This window comes from Crocodylus siamensis, chromosome 12 (assembly GCF_052110815.1).
Source record: "Crocodylus siamensis isolate JL-2025a chromosome 12, ASM5211081v1, whole genome shotgun sequence".
In the NCBI taxonomy this organism is placed as follows: Eukaryota; Metazoa; Chordata; order Crocodylia; family Crocodylidae; genus Crocodylus; species Crocodylus siamensis.
The window spans coordinates 12,573,520-12,592,966 of NC_143406.1; the positions used below are offsets into that span (position 1 = coordinate 12,573,520).

Below are 19,447 nucleotides of genomic sequence, written 5' to 3' on the forward strand. Positions count from 1 at the left end.
ATTTAGGCAAACACTTGTGCTGTGAGTGTAACACCCAAAAAAAAGACAGTCTTTACCTTCTCATTTTCCTTCTACTTCATAATTTATCCTTAAAGGAAAGGGGCAGGAAGAGTCCCTCCCACAATGTAACATCTCCCTTGCAATATAATATTCAGTATTTCCCCTCTCCTCAGGGGACTGATCCCAATCTCACAGCCCCCTGATGCCAATAGAAGTCTTCCTATTATTTCATTTGGGATTTGGATTAGCCTCATATGCTGTTTTTATACCAACTTGTCTCCATTGGTTTTAATGGGGTTAATTTTAAATTAAAAGATTAATCGTGCTGCCAAGGTGGAGGAGAGTTTTGTAATTGACTTGCATGGGGAGCAAGATCTGTGTAAGTGAAATCAGAATCCACTGTGTCTGATTTTCTGTTCTGTTTTCCATGCTCGTTAATGAATCTTCATGGTATGTGAACTACTTGAGACTTTCAATGGGGAGTTTTAAAGGAGCCTAAAGGAGTCAGTCATTCAACTCCTGAAGTGTCTCACTGGGAGCTTTGAAAATCCCAACCTAATTTATCAACATTTCTAAAACATTTGACATCTAGTGAAGCAGCTCACAAATGTGAAGTAATATAGCTCATCCCCAATTTACAGATAGGGAAATAAAGTGCAGAAAGATTGAGTAACTTGGCTAGGGCACAAAGAAATCACCAGTAAACAACTTTCCCCAGCCATAGGAACTGTGCTTTAACTATAAGAACACCCTTCCTTTTATATCTTTTATATGTAAATAGATCTAAAGTGCTGGAACTCAATTAAATCTATCTTAGATATTATTCTGCTGCCCATCACTTCTGTCTGAACACCTGATGTGAAAAATAGATTAAATAGCAAACCCCCTAGTGGACTTCATGGAGTCTCTGGCACTTCTCCCATTTCAGGGTCAAAAGTTTGTTAGGAGTAGTGTGTTTGGAAAAAAAAAAATACATTCACTTGTAATAACAAAACACATAGGTGAACAAATTGTAGGCATATTATCAATGCGTACCATATAGTCGGCTTCAAATGTATAATGTTGAATTTGTTTGTTCAAATAAAACATTGTTAATGAACGCAAATAAAAGATATCACCCAAAAAATCCTTGCTTCTTCTTAATTAAATGCCTTTTATATATCAGTAGCTATGAGGCCCAGAAGATTGCAATTTTTCTGCCCTGAAGACTCATTTTTGTGTCATACATGTACAGTACTTAGCAACATGATTCATATGTTTTGATCATTCTGTTACATAGTATTTTACTGTGGTACATAAGTGCCCAAGAGATCTAGTCATGGACCAAGTTCCTGTTGTGCCAGGCACAGTACAAATGCTAAGCAGAAAGGTGATCCCTGCGACAAAGAACTTATTGTAGCAATAATTCTCTTCAGATTCTCTAAACATCTTCTTGCAGAGTGCTAAGAGATGTGACCAGTGCTTGACATGAACAGTTCTTCTCTTTCATCTCCCTTGTAATACTGTATCCATGGATTCATCAATTGGGTGCAATCAGTAGATGTCTACATCTGTCCGTACTACAATATTTTCCTTGCATGCAACGTGCCCCCAAATATAAGGCACATCCTATTTTTGGATGGGAAGACCCAAGAGGAAAAAAAAAAGTCTTGTTTTGGAATACAAGTAAATAACAGAGCTCCGGGGTCTTTGTGGCCGGGGGCTGAGGGCTGTGTGCCAGGTCTGGGGACTGGGGACTACACATTGGGGTCAGCTTGATCTGGCGTGCTGGCACTGGGGTTGCACAACAGGGCTAAATTTACACGTTGACTCTGGGGCTGGGCAGTGGGGTCCTGTGCACTGGTTCTGGGGCTACACACCATGTCCAACTCTGGACAATAGCTTGTGCACTGGCCTGTGCACAGCCCAGGACCACACACTGGCTCTGGAGTCCTATGCTTGGTCTAGGGCTCAATGCTGGATTGAAGCTGGTGCACCAGGTCTTGCTGTGGACCAGCCTTGCACATGCCATCCCAGTTCAGTGCATCGCTGGGGAGAGGGGCTCCCCATGGGTCCAGAGGTTTGGTGGGACAGGGTAGGAAGGGAGCAGCTAATTGTCATGACTCTCAGAGCTGCAACAATGCTGCCACTCCATCTCTCCTCCCCCCGCCCCAATTTCTGAACCTGTGGGGAGACCTTTTCCTCGCGTATAACGCACACCCTAAGCTTTTTAAGGGAAAGGCACAGGTTATATGTGAGAGTATACGGTAATTCCATTGCAGGGTCAAGGCTAACTTTTGTCTATGCACACCTTCCTGCCACCAGACTAAATGGCTAAAAACAGACAACCAGCTTAATGTGGCACTGATTGGTGTGGGATATGACTCACATGAAAACAGGCTTTAATGACAATTAAATCAAATTAGCCACTATTGTTCTGAGGCAAAGTGTTAATTTGGATAATTCACAGGTACTTAATGTGGAACAATGGGCTTGTCCATCTATAGGGTTTGTTGCAAGATAAAAAGCTCAAATTCGAGTCAAGCCGGTTTTCTGTTTTTAGCCAATGACAACAAATATCAGGTAGGGGCTGCTGTTTGTGTAGCAGCTTGCTTAGTGGAGTCTCTATCTGCTTGGCTACCAGGTAGTCTCCTGCTACAAATAGTAAATAATAACATCTTGAGGCCAAAGCAACCAAAAAATGACATGCATCCACTACAAGATACTTGAATTAATTGAAAAACTCTGGGATTGTGCTCTAGAAACTGTTTGTCTAGCTAGGTTTTGAAAACCCCCGGGGATGGCGCTTCCACCACCTCTCTAGGTAACCTGTTCCAGTGTTTTACTACCCTCCTAGTGAGAAAATTCTTCCCAAAATTTCTCTTGCTGCAACTTGAGACCATTGCTTCTTTTTCTGTCATCTGGCACCACTGAGACCAGTCCAGCTCCATCCTCTCTGCAACCCCTCTTCAGGTGGTTGAAGCTGCTATTAAGTTTCCTCTTCTCTAGACTAAATAAGACCAGTTTCCTCAGGCTTTACTCATAAGCCATGTTTCCCAGTCCCCTCACCATTTTTGTTGCCCTCTGCTGAACTCTCTCCAATTTTTCCACATCCTTTCTGTAGTGGGGGGCCAAAACTGGACAAAGGACTCCAGATGTGGCCTCACCAGTGCTGAAGAGAGGGAATAATCACTTCCCTTGAGCTACTGGCAACACACCTACCAATGCAGCCCACTATGCCATTAGCCTTCTTGGCAACAAGGGCACACTGCTGGCTCATATTCAGCTTCTTGTCCACTGTAACCCCAGGGCATGAACAACCGGTACCTCCCGAGACTGGGGGGGCAAACAGTTTGTGGGCTGCAGCATCAGTGGCAGTGGGGCAAGCGGTGACTGCCCACAGAAGCTGGTGGCAGCAGCGGGGAGGGGGAGGAGGTGGCAAGTGGCGATCAGCAACCTCCCGCAGAAGGTGACAGCAGCCAATGTCAGGGGAAGGGGGGACCACATGCTCCCCCCATACCCCTCCTACGTGTCGCCTATGTCCCCAGGTTCTTTTTTGGAGAGCTGCTGCCCAGACAGACAGCCCCCAGCCTGTACTGTGATATATGGGACTGTGCCATCTTCAGTGCAGGACTTTGCACTTGTCCTTGTTGAGCCTCATGAGATTCCTTTCGGCCCAGTCCTCTAATTTGTCTATGTCACTCTGAATCCTAGCCCTACCCTCCAGTGTGTCTACTACCCCCCCAACCTTGGTGTCATCTGCAAACTTGCTGAGAGTGCGCTCTATGCCATCTTCCAGGACGCTGATGAAGACATTGAAGAGAGCCAGCCCCAGGACTGACACCTGGGGCACTCCACTTGATACCGGCTGCCAGCTAGACGTGGAGCCAATGATTACTACTCTCTGAGCCCAATGCTCCAGCCAGTTTTTTATTCACTTTACAGTCCATTCCTACAAGTATGTTGTGGGAAACCGTATCAAAAGCCTTGCTAAAATCAAGGTACACCACATCCACCCATCTCCCCACATCCACAGAGCCAGTGGGTGTATGGTGGGGTGTGTGTAGGGTGTATGTGTATAGTGGGAGGTGTGGGGGGTTGCAAGGGGATGTGGCTGTGTGAGGAGGCAATAGGGTACGTTGGGGGAGTGTATGGGGGTGTTGTGGGGGCAGGGTATGGGTGTGTGGGAGGGTGGGGGTGTGTGGGGACCCCCACACACTCCCCCCATGGTGCACAGCCCCCCCCCCCACAACAGCAGCAGCAGCAGGTGCAGTAGCTTGGGGTGCTTATGGCTGGTGCAGGCGCTACTGCCAGCAGTGGCCAACACTGCATGTGGGGGCGAGGAACGCAGCCTGGCCAGGCCGCCTCTATTGCATAGGGCCAGAGCCGTCCTTGGGGGTATGTGGGGCCTGGGGGGGCAGGGTAACAGAGCTGGCAGACTGGGGGTGGGGGCGAGCAGCCGGAGTCTGCGGTGGCACTTGACAGCGGCAGAGTGTGGTGGCTACAGCAGGGCCTATACGGCACTGACTGCGGGACCCCCAAAGCGAGGGGCCCCGATTTGCCCCCCCCCCGAGATGGCCCTGTATGGGGATCCATACAGCACACGTGCCGCTCCCACACTCCCACACCATCAGGGGAAACCCCATGTGATGGAGCCAGCTGCCTTCGCCACTCCCTGCCGTGCAAGTCCTGGGACACTGTGAGGAGGCAGGGGCCGGGGCTCTCCCAGGACCTGTGTGCCAGGGAGCTGCAAAGGCAACCGGCTCCATTGTGTGGGGCTTCCCCTCATGCACAGGAATGTGGGAGCTGCACATGCGCCTTGGGCAGCCACCCATGATAGAGGCAGGCTGGCCTGGCTGTGTTTCTTGCCACCACTTGCAGCACTGGCCGGAGCCGTGTGACACCAGTGGCAGCGCCTGTAATGGGCAGTAGCACCTTGAGTGCTCCTGCCTGCTGCTTCTGCTGCTGTTGCCACCAGCTGGGGCTGTGTGCCATGGCGGGGAGTGTGTGCATAGGTGATGCGTAGGGGGGCACGTGCCCCTCCTGAGATTGGTCTCCACTGGCTTCTGCGGGCAGTCGCTGCTTGCCATTCGCCCCACCCTCGCCGCCAACAGCCGCTGGCATTTGTGGGTGGTCCCTGCTCACCACCCTCCCTCTCCTGCTGCCAACACCACCACTGGCGTCCGTGGGCAGTCCCCGCTCGCCGACGACACCACCACCAGCATCTGCAGGCAGTCCCCGCTTGCCACCGCTGACATCACCACCAGCATCTGCAGGTGGTACCCACTCACTGCCATGGTGCCCCCCCAGTCTCAGGAGGCACCAATCAGTCATGCTTCACCCTCCCTCAAGACCACACCCTGCACACCGGAGCGGGGCTCTGCACTGCTCCCAGCCCCAGCCCCAGCTGCAGCTCCCACCCGGCTGCAGCTCCCCGCCCCCCGCTGCTTCCCCACCTGGTGCCCAGAGCGAGCGGGATGCCAGGGAAGCCGAGCAGGTCCCTTGCTCGGCTGTAGCAGCGGCAGCAGCAGTGCCGCCCAGAAGGTGTGGGCTGGTTGGGATGGGCCCTTCTGCCTGTGAGGATGGGAGTGAGGTGCAACAGAGTATGCTGGGGGGTGGGTATATGTGGGCACCTCACTTCCACCCTCATGAGTGGAAGAGCTGGGTGGGTACAATTGGTGTTCCCTCTCAGCTGCGTGGTGTGCGTGGCCGTGCAGGCGCACTCATGCTGCACCGCCAGGCACACCTGCACAACCATGCTTGCCACACGGCTTAGAGGAAATGCTGGGTGCAACTAGTTGGTGGGCACCCATGGGCCAGATGAAAGTGCCTGGCAGGACATATTTTGCCTGCCCTGGTCTAGCTCCATCCTCTTGCCCCCCCACTTCAGGCAGCTAAAGGCTACTATCAAATCCCCCTCAGTCTTATCTTCTGCAGACTTAATAAGCCGTTCCCTCAGTTTTTCCTCAGCAGTCATGTCCCCCCAGGCCCTGAACCATTTGCATTGCCCTCCGCTGGACTCTCTCCAATTTGTCCACAGCCTTTCCATAGTGGGGGGCTCAAAACTGGGTGGGCGCACTGCTCCAGGTACGGCCTCACCAACGTCACCATGCGAATAAAATACCAAAGTTACGGTGTCCCCAGGCCTCAGACAAACCATTTCTTTTTCTTCTTTCTTCTTTCAGACTTAATTCATTTGGAAATTAGCTCGTCTCCCTCCTTTCCAGTCTCTGCGTACCCACGTTGTCTCTTGTTCACATTATAAAACTTCTGGGACTGGATCTTTCTGTTCTGTATTTATGCAGCCCCTGGCGCAGAGGGGTCCTGGGCATGAGCAGGGCTCCTAGCTGCTACGGTAACACTAATAATATTTCATAATCTTTTCTGCAAAGCTTGTGGTCCAGCCTCCTCTCACCTGTGCACTGGATTTGGCAGGACGGTGAACCCCCCCCCCCCCATATTCTTGCTTTAGCTTTGAAATTTGCTTCTTCCGTGTGTATTCAGAGCTGGTAAAACACGGTAAAAAAGCGAAAGCCTGACGTTTTTAAATGTCCAGTAATTCTACTTTCAGTTCATTCACAGGAAGGGTGGGGAGGGGAAGAAGGGAACAAAATGGCTTTGAATTGGTTTTGAATGAAAAATCTGAAACTCTAGTTCGGGTTTATACCTGAGCACAGGTGCGCGTGCAGGCGCGCATGGCCCCCGCGACGCCTCTGGCGGAGCCGGCGGCCGGGGGGGGAGGGGGGGCGGGGAGCCTCGGGGCTGCGAGCAGCGGTGCGAGGCGCGAGGCAGGGGGCGCTCGTGCGCCCGCAGGACGCCCCCGCGCGGCCCCGCGCCCAAGGCAGGGGCCGCGGCCGCCTGCGCGCGCTATGCGCACCCGGGGGTGTCTGCAGTTATAGCCCACAATTCGCACACCACCTCTGTGTGTGTGTGTGTGTTTGCACTATGTATATCGGGGGAGGGGGGTATGCGTGTGGTATAGCCCCCAGCTCGCACTACGTGTGTGCTTGCGCTATGTGTATTGGGGGGGGTATAGCCCCCAGGTCGCACACCACGTGGGTGGGTGTGTTTGCACTGTGTGTGTCGGATGTGTGTGTGGTATAGCACCCAAATCACGTGTGTGTTTGCACTATGTGTATCGGGTGTGTGTGTGGTATAGCACCCAAATCACACGTGTGCGTGTGTTTGCGCTATGTGTGTGTGTGTGTGTGTGTGGTATAGCATCCCGTTCACACAATGTGTGTGTGTTTGCGCTATGTGTATTGCGCGTGTGTGTATGGTATAGCATCCAGATCACGTGTGTGTTTGCACTATGTGTATCGGGTGTGTGTGTGGTATAGCCCCCAGCTCGCACACCACGTGTGTGTGTGTTCACACTATGTGTACTGGGGGGTGTGGGCTATAGCACCCAAATCACACGTGTGTGTGTGTTTGCGCTATGTGTGTGGTGTGTGTGTGGTATAGCCCCCAACTCACACAACATATGTTTGTGTGTGTTTGCACTATGTGTATTGTGTGTGTGTGCGCGTGCGCGGTATAGCCCCCAGCTCGCACTACGTGTGTGTTTGCACTGTGTGTATCGGATGTGTGTATGGTATAGCCCCCAGCTCGCACTACGTGTGTGTGTGTTCGCACTATGTGTACTGGGTGTGTGTGGGCTATAGCACCCAAATCACACGTGTGTGTGTGTGTTTGCGCTATGTGTGTGTGTGTGTGTGTGTAGTGTAGCATCCCGTTGACACAATGTGTGTGTGTTTGCGCTATGTGTATTGCGTGTGTGTGTGTGTGTGTGGTATAGCACCCAAATCACGTGTGTGTTTGCACTATGTGTATCGGGTGTGTGTGTGGTATAGCCCCCAGCTCGCACACCACGTGTGTGTGTGTTCGCACTATGTGTACTGGGTGTGTGTGGGCTATAGCACCCAAATCACACGTGTGTGTGTGTGTTTGCGCTATGTGTGTGTGTGTGTGTGTGTGGTGTAGCATCCCGTTCACACAATGTGTGTGTGTTTGCGCTATGTGTATTGCGTGTGTGTGTGTGTGTGGTATAGCACCCAAATCACGTGTGTGTTTGCACTATGTGTATCGGGTGTGTGTGTGGTATAGCCCCCAGCTCGCACACCACGTGTGTGTGTGTTCGCACTATGTGTACTGGGTGTGTGTGGGCTATAGCACCCAAATCACACGTGTGTGTGTGTTTGCGCTATGTGTGTGTGTGTGGTGTAGCATCCCGTTCACACAATGTGTGTGTGTGTGTGGTATAGCACCCAAATCACGTGTGTGTTTGCACTATGTGTATCGGGGGTGTGTGTGGTATAGCCCCCAGCTCGCACACCACGTGTGTGTGTGTTCGCACTATGTGTACTGTGGGGTGTGGGCTATAGCACCCAAATCACACGTGTGTGTGTGTTTGCGCTATGTGTGTGGTGTGTGTGTGGTATAGCCCCCAACTCACACAACATATGTTTGTGTGTGTTTGCACTATGTGTATTGTGTGTGTGTGCGCGTGCGCGGTATAGCCCCCAGCTCGCACTACGTGTGTGTTTGCACTGTGTGTATCGGATGTGTGTATGGTATAGCCCCCAGCTCGCACTACGTGTGTGTGTGTTCGCACTATGTGTACTGGGTGTGTGTGGGCTATAGCACCCAAATCACACGTGTGTGTGTGTGTTTGCGCTATGTGTGTGTGTGTGTGTGTGTGGTGTAGCATCCCGTTCACACAATGTGTGTGTGTTTGCGCTATGTGTATTGCGTGTGTGTGTGTGTGTGGTATAGCACCCAAATCACGTGTGTGTTTGCACTATGTGTATCGGGTGTGTGTGTGGTATAGCCCCCAGCTCGCACACCACGTGTGTGTGTGTTCGCACTATGTGTACTGGGTGTGTGTGGGCTATAGCACCCAAATCACACGTGTGTGTGTGTTTGCGCTATGTGTGTGTGTGTGGTGTAGCATCCCGTTCACACAATGTGTGTGTGTGTGTGGTATAGCACCCAAATCACGTGTGTGTTTGCACTATGTGTATCGGGGGTGTGTGTGGTATAGCCCCCAGCTCGCACACCACGTGTGTGTGTGTTCGCACTATGTGTACTGTGGGGTGTGGGCTATAGCACCCAAATCACACGTGTGTGTGTTTGCGCTACGTGTGTTGTGTGTGTGTGGTGTAGCATCCCGTTCACAGTGTGTGTGTGTTCGCACCGTGTAGTGTGCGTGCGGTATAGCCCCCAGCTCGCACTACGTGTGTGCTTGTGCCATGTGTAGTGGGGGGGGGGGGTAGAGCACCCAGGTCGCACACCGCGTGCGTGTGTTTCTGTGTGTACCGTGTGCGGGTGGCACAAGGCGTGTGCGCGGGCCGTGGCGGGCGCAGCCCCGGCCGGCGGTGCGGTGCGGCAGCGGCGGGCAGGCCCGGGGAAGCCCCCGTGCCCGGCGGCGGCGGCGGCGGGGCCGGCCGCGCCGCAAGGAGCGCGGCAGACACCGACACGCAGCGGGCGCGGGCGGGGGCGCGGGCGGGGGCGGGGAGGAGGCGGCGGCGGAGGCGGCCGAGCCCGGCGCATTAGCTCAGCGCCGAGGCGCTCCAGTCCGTGGCGGGGAGCGGCGCGGGAGGACGCGCTCTGCTGCTGCCGCCGCCGCCCGCGCACCACAGAGCCGGAGCTCGCCCGCCGCCTGCCCGCCGGGCAAGAAAGTCGGGCCTTTTGCTTTTATTCCCCCTCGCCGGACCGCGCTGCTTCCCCGCGGCTCGCCTCGCCGGCGGACATGTGCAGGAGGGAGCGCGCCGCCGAGCAGCCGCCGCCGCGGCGGGCTGCGTGAGGACGAGTGCCGGCCGCAGTCCGCGCGCCGCCGGGGCAGCCCGGGAGCCGCGGGCGCCGTGAGCGGGCAGCAGCCGGGGGGAGCGCCGCGCGCGCTCGCCAGTGGGTTGCCGGCGCGGGGCGGGGAAGGCGAGGAACCAGCGGGGGCTGGATTGCTTTGGGTTTTTTCCCCCTTGAATCCGTTCAGTGGATTGCTACCCGGGTGGAAGATCAGCGGGGCTTTTTTGTGTTGTTTTGTTTTGTTTGGGGAATAGAAACTAAAAATGGAGACTGTGAGTAGAAGCAGCTTCCAGCCTCATCCAGGACTGCAGAAAACCTTGGAACAGTTTCATCTGAGCTCTATGAGCTCCCTGGGTGGCCCTGCTGCTTTCTCGGCGCGATGGGCCCAGGAGATGTACAAGAAGGACAATGGCAAGGACCCGGCGGAGCCCGTCCTGCATCTGCCCCCCATCCAGCCTCCCCCGGTGATGCCGGGCCCCTTCTTCATGCCCTCGGACAGGTCCACGGAGAGGTGCGAGACCATCCTGGAAGGGGAAACCATCTCCTGCTTCGTGGTGGGGGGAGAGAAGCGGCTTTGCTTGCCCCAGATCCTGAACTCGGTGCTCAGAGACTTTTCCCTGCAGCAGATCAACTCGGTGTGTGACGAGCTGCACATTTACTGCTCCAGGTGCACGGCTGACCAGCTGGAGATCCTCAAAGTCATGGGCATCCTGCCCTTCTCTGCCCCCTCCTGCGGGCTCATCACCAAAACCGACGCGGAGCGGCTGTGCAATGCCCTGCTCTACGGGGGCACCTACCCGCCGCACTGCAAGAAGGAGTTCTCCAGCACCATCGAGCTGGAGTACACGGACAAGAGCTTCAAGGTGTACCACGAGTGCTTCGGGAAGTGCAAGGGACTCCTGGTGCCGGAGCTTTACAGCAACCCCAGCGCAGCCTGCATCCAGTGCTTGGACTGCAGGCTCATGTACCCGCCGCACAAATTTGTGGTCCACTCTCACAAGTCCCTGGAGAACAGGACTTGCCACTGGGGCTTTGACTCGGCCAACTGGAGGTCCTATATCCTCCTCAGCCAGGATTACACTGGGAAAGAGGAGAAAGTTAGACTGGGCCAGCTCTTGGATGAAATGAAAGAGAAATTTGACTACAACAACAAATATAAGAGAAAAGCACCCAGGGTAAGTGTGTGTGTGTGTGTTGGGGGGGTTGTTTGGGGGGTTTTCCCCCTGTGTTTTATTTTGAGACCGAGAGATGAGGGGGGCCAGGAGGAGCCAGACTGCGATTTCAGACTTGCACTGAGATGGAAAGGTCTAGGGCACCGGAGCTGCTGTTAAAGCCATGCAGCAGTCTGTCACGCTGGAAAATCAAGCTGTGTGTTAAGGCCCGGGGGGGGGGGAGCATTTAAAGAGAGCACTTTTTTTTTTAGCTGCAAGCTGAAATTGGTTTTCTTGTTAGAGGCTTTAATTTAAAAGCAGATTAATTTTTGTCTGTGATTTAGGGGCCGATCCTGTGGTCCTTGCAGACTCTTACCCCCTCCTCCCGACTTTAACAGGGAATGAAAGTGGTGGAAGGACATGGGCATCAGAGGCTGGAAGTGGGGCGGGGAGGGGGGTCAGGGCAGGGAAGATGCGCATGAAGTAAGAGGAACAGACTTGTGGACAAATACGTAAAACTCTCTTAATGGAATAGCTCTGGGAACGGGGGCTAAATTATCTCTGCATGTATTTGGACTAAAAGTAGCTGCTTAGAAGGTTGCATAGAAAAACCCTGATGATAAATGAGCATACTAGTAGTGCCTGGTCTGTGAATGGATAAGACTCTGGCACAGTGGTGCCTGGCTCCTGCCACCAGCCTGGCTTTTGTGTATTGGATTATGTAGACAGTCAGTGAATGGATCTGTCTGGGGTCAGCTGCAGCAGCCTCCAAGGTATGCCATCCGGGTTGAGTCTGCCCATCCACACAGCTAGAGCACTTTTTTTTCATTCCCGGTGGCTTTTTTCAGGCTGAGCAGCCTGTACATCTCAGCATCCCCAGTGTGTGGGTGGAAGGCTGCCTTGGCACCTGGCACCAGTCCTGATCAATGGGCAGCGATGCTACAAGGGCCCTGAGAACTAGCTCACAGACACCAGGATGTCTGGCTGGCGATGGTGTAATTGGCTGTGGGATGAGTAAGACGCCCTGCTCTTGCTCCCTCTCTCTCTCTCTCTTTTTTTTTTTTAACAAACAAACAGCCCCCCCTCGACTTGTCTTGGCTTTTGCTTTTAACTCCTTCTACCCAATACGCTGTCAGGTAAAACTGAAGGGATCTTTGAAAGCTTTCCTTGCTGGAGTTGGAGAGGCCAGGATGGACAGAGCTAGGAGCAAGCTATCCGTTCTCAGGAAGCAACAGCAATTTTGCTGGTCATGGATTTACACTCATTAACTTTCTAAAGGTTCATTTAAACACGCACACACTTTTTTTCCCCTTTAAAAATATCTAGGTTTTTTTTAGATACCTGGATATTAGCTATAGTAAGCCAACCTAGGGAGGCCCAATTTCTTGATTTTATTGCCTCTGACTTATTTTTAAACCATGAATAGACTCACCCTCTTTCTAGTCCCAATTTCCATAGTTGTCTCCCCCCCTTTTTCCCACAGCTAGAGTGTCAGAGCCATTGTGGCAGGGCTAAACTATAATGAGCCACATTATCTCCATAGTTGGAGGTGGATGTGTTTTTAATGGCTTGGCTGTCCTCGGTTAATCATGTGCTAAGATGGCATGGTGATGTCTGTACATGTGTGTGGGGAGGGAAGGGGCCAAGAGGGGGTGGAATTTGCTTGCTGTAATAATGCATCCCTTTCAGAGCATTTCTTCCTCCTTGGGAAACGAGAGCAAGACATTTTTTTTTCTTTCACACTCTGAAAGGGTATTCTGATATTACTGAATCGGTCCCATATTTGTTGATCCCCCTGCACCGCATTTCCAGTTCAGTTCCCTTTGAAGATTGCGAGGGTTATGCATTTGTTTTATCTCACAGGGTTTTTTTTATGATGCTATTTCCTGGTTTTAGTAGCATCCAGCACCTGCAAGTAGGGCTGTGGAAGAGCCATTTTCCAGAACTGGCTTCTGAATTTGGGAAGCTCTTGACTTTTTTGGGGATTCATCTTCAGATCCCCTCCCCAAATGGGCTTTATTTTCCCAGAACGTACTGAGCACCTTCAGTGCCAAAGTCAGCAAGAACTGAAAGTGCACAGCTCCTCTGACAAGGCAGGTTCAAGATGGCTCAAGCTGGGTGCCTGAAAGCGGCAGCATAAAAACCAAAATTGGTGGCTCTTTTGGAAAATATTAGTAAAACAGGTTAATTACTATCAGGGATTTTCAGGGTCTTGGAGGGTATTTGGTGGTTTTGGGGGTTATTGGGAGTGGAGGGGGAGGGGAAGAGACCGAAGTGTCACATGGGTCTTTTGATGATTAAGTGCTACAGGGGAAATGATTTATTTTAGTTCCTGTGCAAAACTGGGCTAAATTTCAAGGCTTTTGAGTTGGCTTCAGGGCTCCCATATAAAATACAGTATAATCATTAAGAGGCCTTGTCAACAATCCATTTACCTGTCAGTACAAGCGCAATTTTGGAATTGCCTCTGCTCATTTATGCTTCCTTTTTTTCCCAACCTTTTTCCATCAGATGTAGCCAACTGGATGTCATATGCTAAGGTCATTTGTGGTGTAGCAGCATTTGCAGATAATTATGGAGAGATTCAGTCTGGCTCTAGGGCTGCTAGACTGCAGCCAGAGGCAACTAATGCAGTAAATTTTACATTGCCCATTGAGAAAATGAAAGGATGACCCTGTGTCTAGTTCTGGGTGTTTTTGCTTGTCATTGTTTCTGCGTTGGCTGTGTGTGGTGGCACTTGTAGGGTGAAGGTGCAAATCTGTGGCCTTTCGTCGTTGCTGCGTGAGTTCTTGTATAAAAGTGCATGTGTATGTTTGCGTGCCCATGTTATTTATGCTCTTTGTACCGTCAGTCTTCAATTTTGTTGCTATTACTTTGTCTCAGTTTCATTATGCGTCTGTTTGTTCATATATATGTTCTTGTTTACACATTTGTGGGCTGGGTGTTGTGCTGTTCTGTTGTTAGGACTGTGTGTAGTTTATGTTGCCCGGTATACACTCTATCTGGGATAGCTGCATCACTTAGGAGTGTGAAGGGGTGTGATCCCTGACCACCACAACTGTACCTGCAGGTGCCTCTCTTGTAGATGCAGTTGTACCAGCAATATTTTGCATTTGTCAGCATGATTTCTGTTGCATGTGGGGGTGCTTTCACTGTACTGCTACAAAGTATATATATTTTTTGGTATATTTGCATCCCCACGGTATGTTGCAGGGAAGTCCTCAATATTTAGGTCTTTTGCTGGTGCTGTTGTGTGTTGTTTGTGGTGTTGCTGCTTCCCAAAGTGATTCTAGTTTAGCTCTGCGCTGTAGGGGCCAGTTCCATGTAGCAGACAGTTAAAGCCAGAGTGGAGGGAGCGCTCCGTTCTGCAGACCAGCGGAGCAGGTGTGGAGGGACTCTTAAGAAGTCTTGGCTAGTCTTACTTCTTTTTGCTTTTAGTTTTATTTCTTTTTTTATCTCTGTAATCTTTGATCTAGTCCTCCTGCATCTTTTCTCACCTGCTCTGCCAGTTCTCAGCCTTGCTTCTCTTTCTTTCCAGTTAGTTCTTGGTTGGTTTCTGCAGGCATTGTTTTTATGTGTAGGCCCTGCTCTCCTCTTTCTTTTTCTGTTAAGTTTTCTTGCCCTTTCATCCCATTCACTCTGTCTGGAATAGAGCATCCCAAAGCACAGCCTTTGAGTTCTAGGTACTTTCCTACGATTTAAAACATAAATAATTAAAGTATTTCTGGACTGGAAAAATGGCACCAAATTTCCCATGGCTTGCTTTAGTAGGCCCCCACAGCTGGTGCATTATGATTGTCCTTTGCCAGGATAGGCAAGGCCTGTCTTCTCTCTGGGCGCATCTACACATGCCGATTTAAGACACATTAGCTGTTTTTAAGGTGCATTAAGGGTGTGCATCTACATGTGTGCACCCTTAATGCGCCTTTAAAATGGTGATTTGATGCTATTTGTGCCTAAATTTGATACCTGTAAATGCAGGTATCAAATTTAGGCACAAATAGCTAAAGCGCCTTAACACATGTGTAGATGCGCTGTGTCAAGTGACTTGGAACTAACTTTAGTCCCAAGTTGGTCCACACACCACATTAATGCGCCTTAGTGCATGCATGTGTAGACACATGCCTAAATTGCTTGAATGCGCATTAAGTTTAGGCGCCTGTAAAAACACATGTAGACATGCCCTCTCTCTTTCTCCTTTGTTGCTTTGCTTGTATGCTCACATGGTGGGGCAATATCTGCTTTCTGGCTCCCAGTCTCCCTTTGTAAAGACTGAGCTGCTAAGCACTCACAAGGGGGTTGTAGGGCTTGGTCGGTAGGTAGGCCGTATCTAGTAGTATGGGGTCCTGTCCCCTCTCCTAGGACACGGTTCGGTGGGTCATTGATCTGCATGCAGTCTGAGCTTACTTTAACATTTCCTCCTCCTATTTCAGATCCCTACAGTTTTAGCACAACTGAGCATAGCCAGACTAAGAGGGTAAGGGAGAATTCTTGTGTGTGTATGCACGTACACCTGCACTGCAGTGTTTCCAGGGCTCAGGCCTCAACGTTTTTATGAAGTAGCTCGCTGTAAGGTGGCAGGAGCACAGTGGATTCTGACACACAAATGAGCGCACAAGGCCTCCCACTGTTTCACAATTCCTCCCAACCTAGAACTGCCACAACATGTAGCTTTCTTCACAGAACAAGGTTTAGCCAGGTCAAGTGTGCAGCCAAATGAAAGAACAGAAAGTATTCATAGTGAAATACTGCAGCACTGAGTGACACTAAGATGGATATGGCCATTTACATATTTCACACCTGTCGCTGCGTGGCACACTGTCCGCCTGGAACGGTGCAGCAGCGGGCACAGAACCCAGTTTTCTCTGGATCATCTTCATTACTCAGCAGCACAGACACTGGTATATACAGCAGAGACCCTCTGCTTCTGCACAGTGGCACTGGCTACCTCTCCACTATCTGTATACAGCGGGCTAAATCAGAAGTCAGTGGGGACTTTTGCCTGCCAAAGGGCTACGTTACTATGATTATGTGGCATTGGGATGGTTTATTTTATCACCTGACTATTAGAAAAAATTTAATAATAGCCAAGATGGAAAGTATAGTAGAAAACAAGTGTCTTGGATCAAGAGCTTACCAGTAAGTTTGAAATCGTGTTAGAACTCAGAAGCTAAGTTGGAAAAACGATGCCAAACTTAAAGCAGAATCCTGTGTATTTGTGGAGATGTCAGCATTTAAGCAGACAACAGCATTTTTTCGCCCAGGAGTGAAAACTGATTTACAGATGTTGCAGATTAAGAAGTAAGAAGTGGAGCATTGCGTGTGTGTGTGCATGCATGTGCATGAAAGAGAAAAAAACGTATCTGGTGATTTTGAGTCAACTTTTGTTCTCAGTTGTCATAAATTGGTTCAGCCCTACAGCAAATTGCAGCTATCTTCTCCCTTCTGCACCTGCTCTTCCTTACTGCCCTGTCACTTCTGTGGCTCATAGATTTGAGACTTAAGTCTGTTCAAAGCTGTAGCATATTTTGGAGACGCGAGCAGTTTGATCTTACCTGTGTTGCAGCAATCTAACAGCTGATCCATTCCCCAGTTATTGGTAGCAGGGTTCTAGCATGAGCTCCCTGATCGGTGAGGGCATGTTTTTGTTTCTTGTGACTTGTATTTAGATCAATGCAATAAAAGCATTCTGTAACTATCTGTAAGCATTGCTATGAAGCTGCTCAGAGCATGTCTAGACAACACCATGGTTAAAATGCTGGCAGCCACTTGCACCATACTACACCTCGCTCCATTGTTAAAACAGTGGGAAATTTTAAACTGTCTAGTTCTGGCAAGACTATTGAGCTGTAGCTTAGTCCTTCAGAACAAAAATCCATACTTACTCTAGTTAGAGAATCCATATTTAAATCCTGCTGATGGGAAGTTTGTTCAAAGATAGTTTGATTAGTATCATCTTGATTCTAGCATAACAATAACAAAATATACACATATATATAGTAGTATTTCCAACATGGCAAAAGTATTTAATGGTGGGACTTAGCCAAGCCAGCAGTGCTAATAGCATGGCTATATAGGTCAAAGAACTGCATCTTGAAAGACACCATTCAGTACTCCTTAAGACAGTATTTCTTTCTCATATTCAGGGAAAGTAGCAAATGATCTAGCCCTGGAATTTTGTCTCTCTCTGCTCTTGGAAAAGGAAAATAGTTAAAGTATAAACGCTGGTGATTTACACTGATTCCCAGGTCTAGTCTAGTTATGGAATACTAGCAATCAATAGAACTAATCTATTTTAGCTGAGTGGCTGCGTAAGGCTCATAAATCAAATTGACCCTCCACATAAAGAAAGCATCTAAAATTTAATAGCTTAAGATGTTTAGTTTACCTTCCTATGAATCTCATTATGTTTGTTAATAGTAAACTAAACTATATTAAATTAAATCTGACTTTTTTTTTAAATTATTATTATTACTTTCTGAATCTGGGTAGTAAATATCAATGTCTTTGTATGCCAGACCTTTGCATTCTGTTCCGTGGCTCCAGGCTGCAGTACGCACAATGGTCTTCCATCTACAAAGAGATTTGAAAATAACAGGATTGAGTTGATACTGTGTTATTGTACCTTGGAAAATTATTGTTGAAGTGCATTGAATTCACCATGGGCAACTATGATTGCACCGATTCCCCTTACCCTTTCTCCGGACACCTTATAAACTCCCTGTAGAGATTCAGACTCTGATTACAGATCAAACATTTAGGTAAGGGAATGGCACAGAAGGTTAGTTCGAATGCAGGCTTTGGGGCTATTTCTGCAGTTCTCACTCAGGCCAGCAGCAGACAAAATAACTGAAGCCCACAAACCACAGACATTTTGCAGTTGTATCAAACTTTTTCCTGGCAATAATACAGAGTGTGCTTGAGACAGAGGGACAGCTCTGAGCCAGATTAAACTGGTGTCAGTGTAGAGTAGTTTCACTGAAGTCCATGGAGTTGCTCTGAATTTCCCCTGGTATGTTATAGCGAAGGGTGGATACTGGAGATGTGTTATTGTTTTAGTCTGTCTGCTTTGGGATTTAATTGGGTTTTAGTTCAGATATTCATGGAAGGTCTGTTCCTGAAAGCACAGACCTCAGGGATAGTGCCGACTGCTCTGAGCAGTCCCTTGTCCTCAGATGGCAAGGACTGTACCTACCCACACATAGGTTTGAGCCTTAGGATCGTTGGTAGACGAGTAGGTTTTTGTTGTTGTCATATAATGGTTTATAGCACAGCCTAGGAAATACCTCTAAAGATGGGGGAAAGATTAAACATCATTTTCAGTGTATATGTAAGTACCAAAAACTTGAACACAGACAGCTTCAAATACAGTTGTCGTTCTTTGAAAGTGTGTGTTTTTTACTATTGGGGAAACATGCTAACTCATGGATTTTGGCCCCTAGTACCAAGCTAATTGTGTTGCTTTGACTTTCACTTGGATGAGATAACAAAAACACAGATTGATACAAATTCAGGCCCTGGTCCTGCCAGGCTCCGTGAAGGGAACGGGAACTCCTGTCGAAGCCAGTGGGAATTCCCATGCGTGAAGCTCTTATCATTGGCTCCATCTATAGTTGGCTGCTATTGCTTTTAATTGGGTTTTTCCAAGCTGAGGATGTAGTATTAAAAGAATCCAACAAGCTGTATCATCACATTTTCTTGCTAAATTAGGACCTGATCCTGCAATCTTTACTCACACTGAATAGTCTTTACTCATCCCAGAAGTGCTATTAAAGTCAATGGAAATGTATATGCACATACTGATTATATTCATAAGTAAGAGATGCAGAATCATTCCCTAGACTCAGAGTAAACAGCAAATGAGCTAATCAATAACCCAGCCTCTGGCCTTGGTGTTTATTGATTTATGTGCTGTTACCTTTGCACATGATTTGTAGAAAATGCCATCTATTTTTTTATTTTGCTGGTGTTTCTTCTACTTTTGAGCATGAGATACCAGCTCCTTTAGTGCAGGCAGAATTGCTGGTTTGTGTGGAGGTAGGAGGAGGTTTATAGCATATCGTTTTGTGTTGTCATTTTGTCCCATGGGGGATTTTTGTGGTGCATGGGGAAGACTTGCACCTCTGTGCCTTTGTTCTTGAGCCTCTGTTCATTCAGTGGTATGGTTTTAAAGAATAAGGTCATTGACTTGGATTGCTTCTTGGTTTCTCAACCCCTTTTCACCAGCCAGTTTGTGTAATGTCTGTCTGAGACGTTGAGTAAGGGCATTGAAATAGCAGACAGGATATCAAGTGTTAGGAAGTCTGGGTTAAGTATAACAGACTTTTCTGGCTGGCGCGGGGGAGCGACCCCTTTAGCTCAATTATAGAGCAGTTGCTCTGGGAGCTGGAGTCTTTCCTGAGCTCTGGTGGTGGCTACTCTTCCCAGTCTGAGTGTGTGTGTCTCTGTCTGTCTGTCTGCCTGCTATAGGGAGGTGCCAGCTCAGCCTCTCAGTGGCAGAGGTGCCAGCTCAG

General features: G+C 49.4%; 1 protein-coding gene across 4 annotated transcripts in view; it reads left to right on the forward strand.

The window, feature by feature from the left end:
• The first annotated feature begins 10,043 nt into the window (after positions 1-10,043).
• Positions 10,044-19,447, forward strand: part of SKI (SKI proto-oncogene) — a 139,223-nt gene continuing 129,819 nt past the window's right edge. For all 4 annotated transcript variants that reach the window (XM_090023961.1, XM_090023963.1, XM_090023962.1 and 1 more), the window contains exon 1: positions 10,044-10,958. In XM_090023961.1, the coding sequence (XP_089880087.1) occupies positions 10,047-10,958 (912 nt within the window). In that variant the 5' untranslated portion in view covers positions 10,044-10,046. The remainder of the gene's footprint in view (positions 10,959-19,447) is intronic.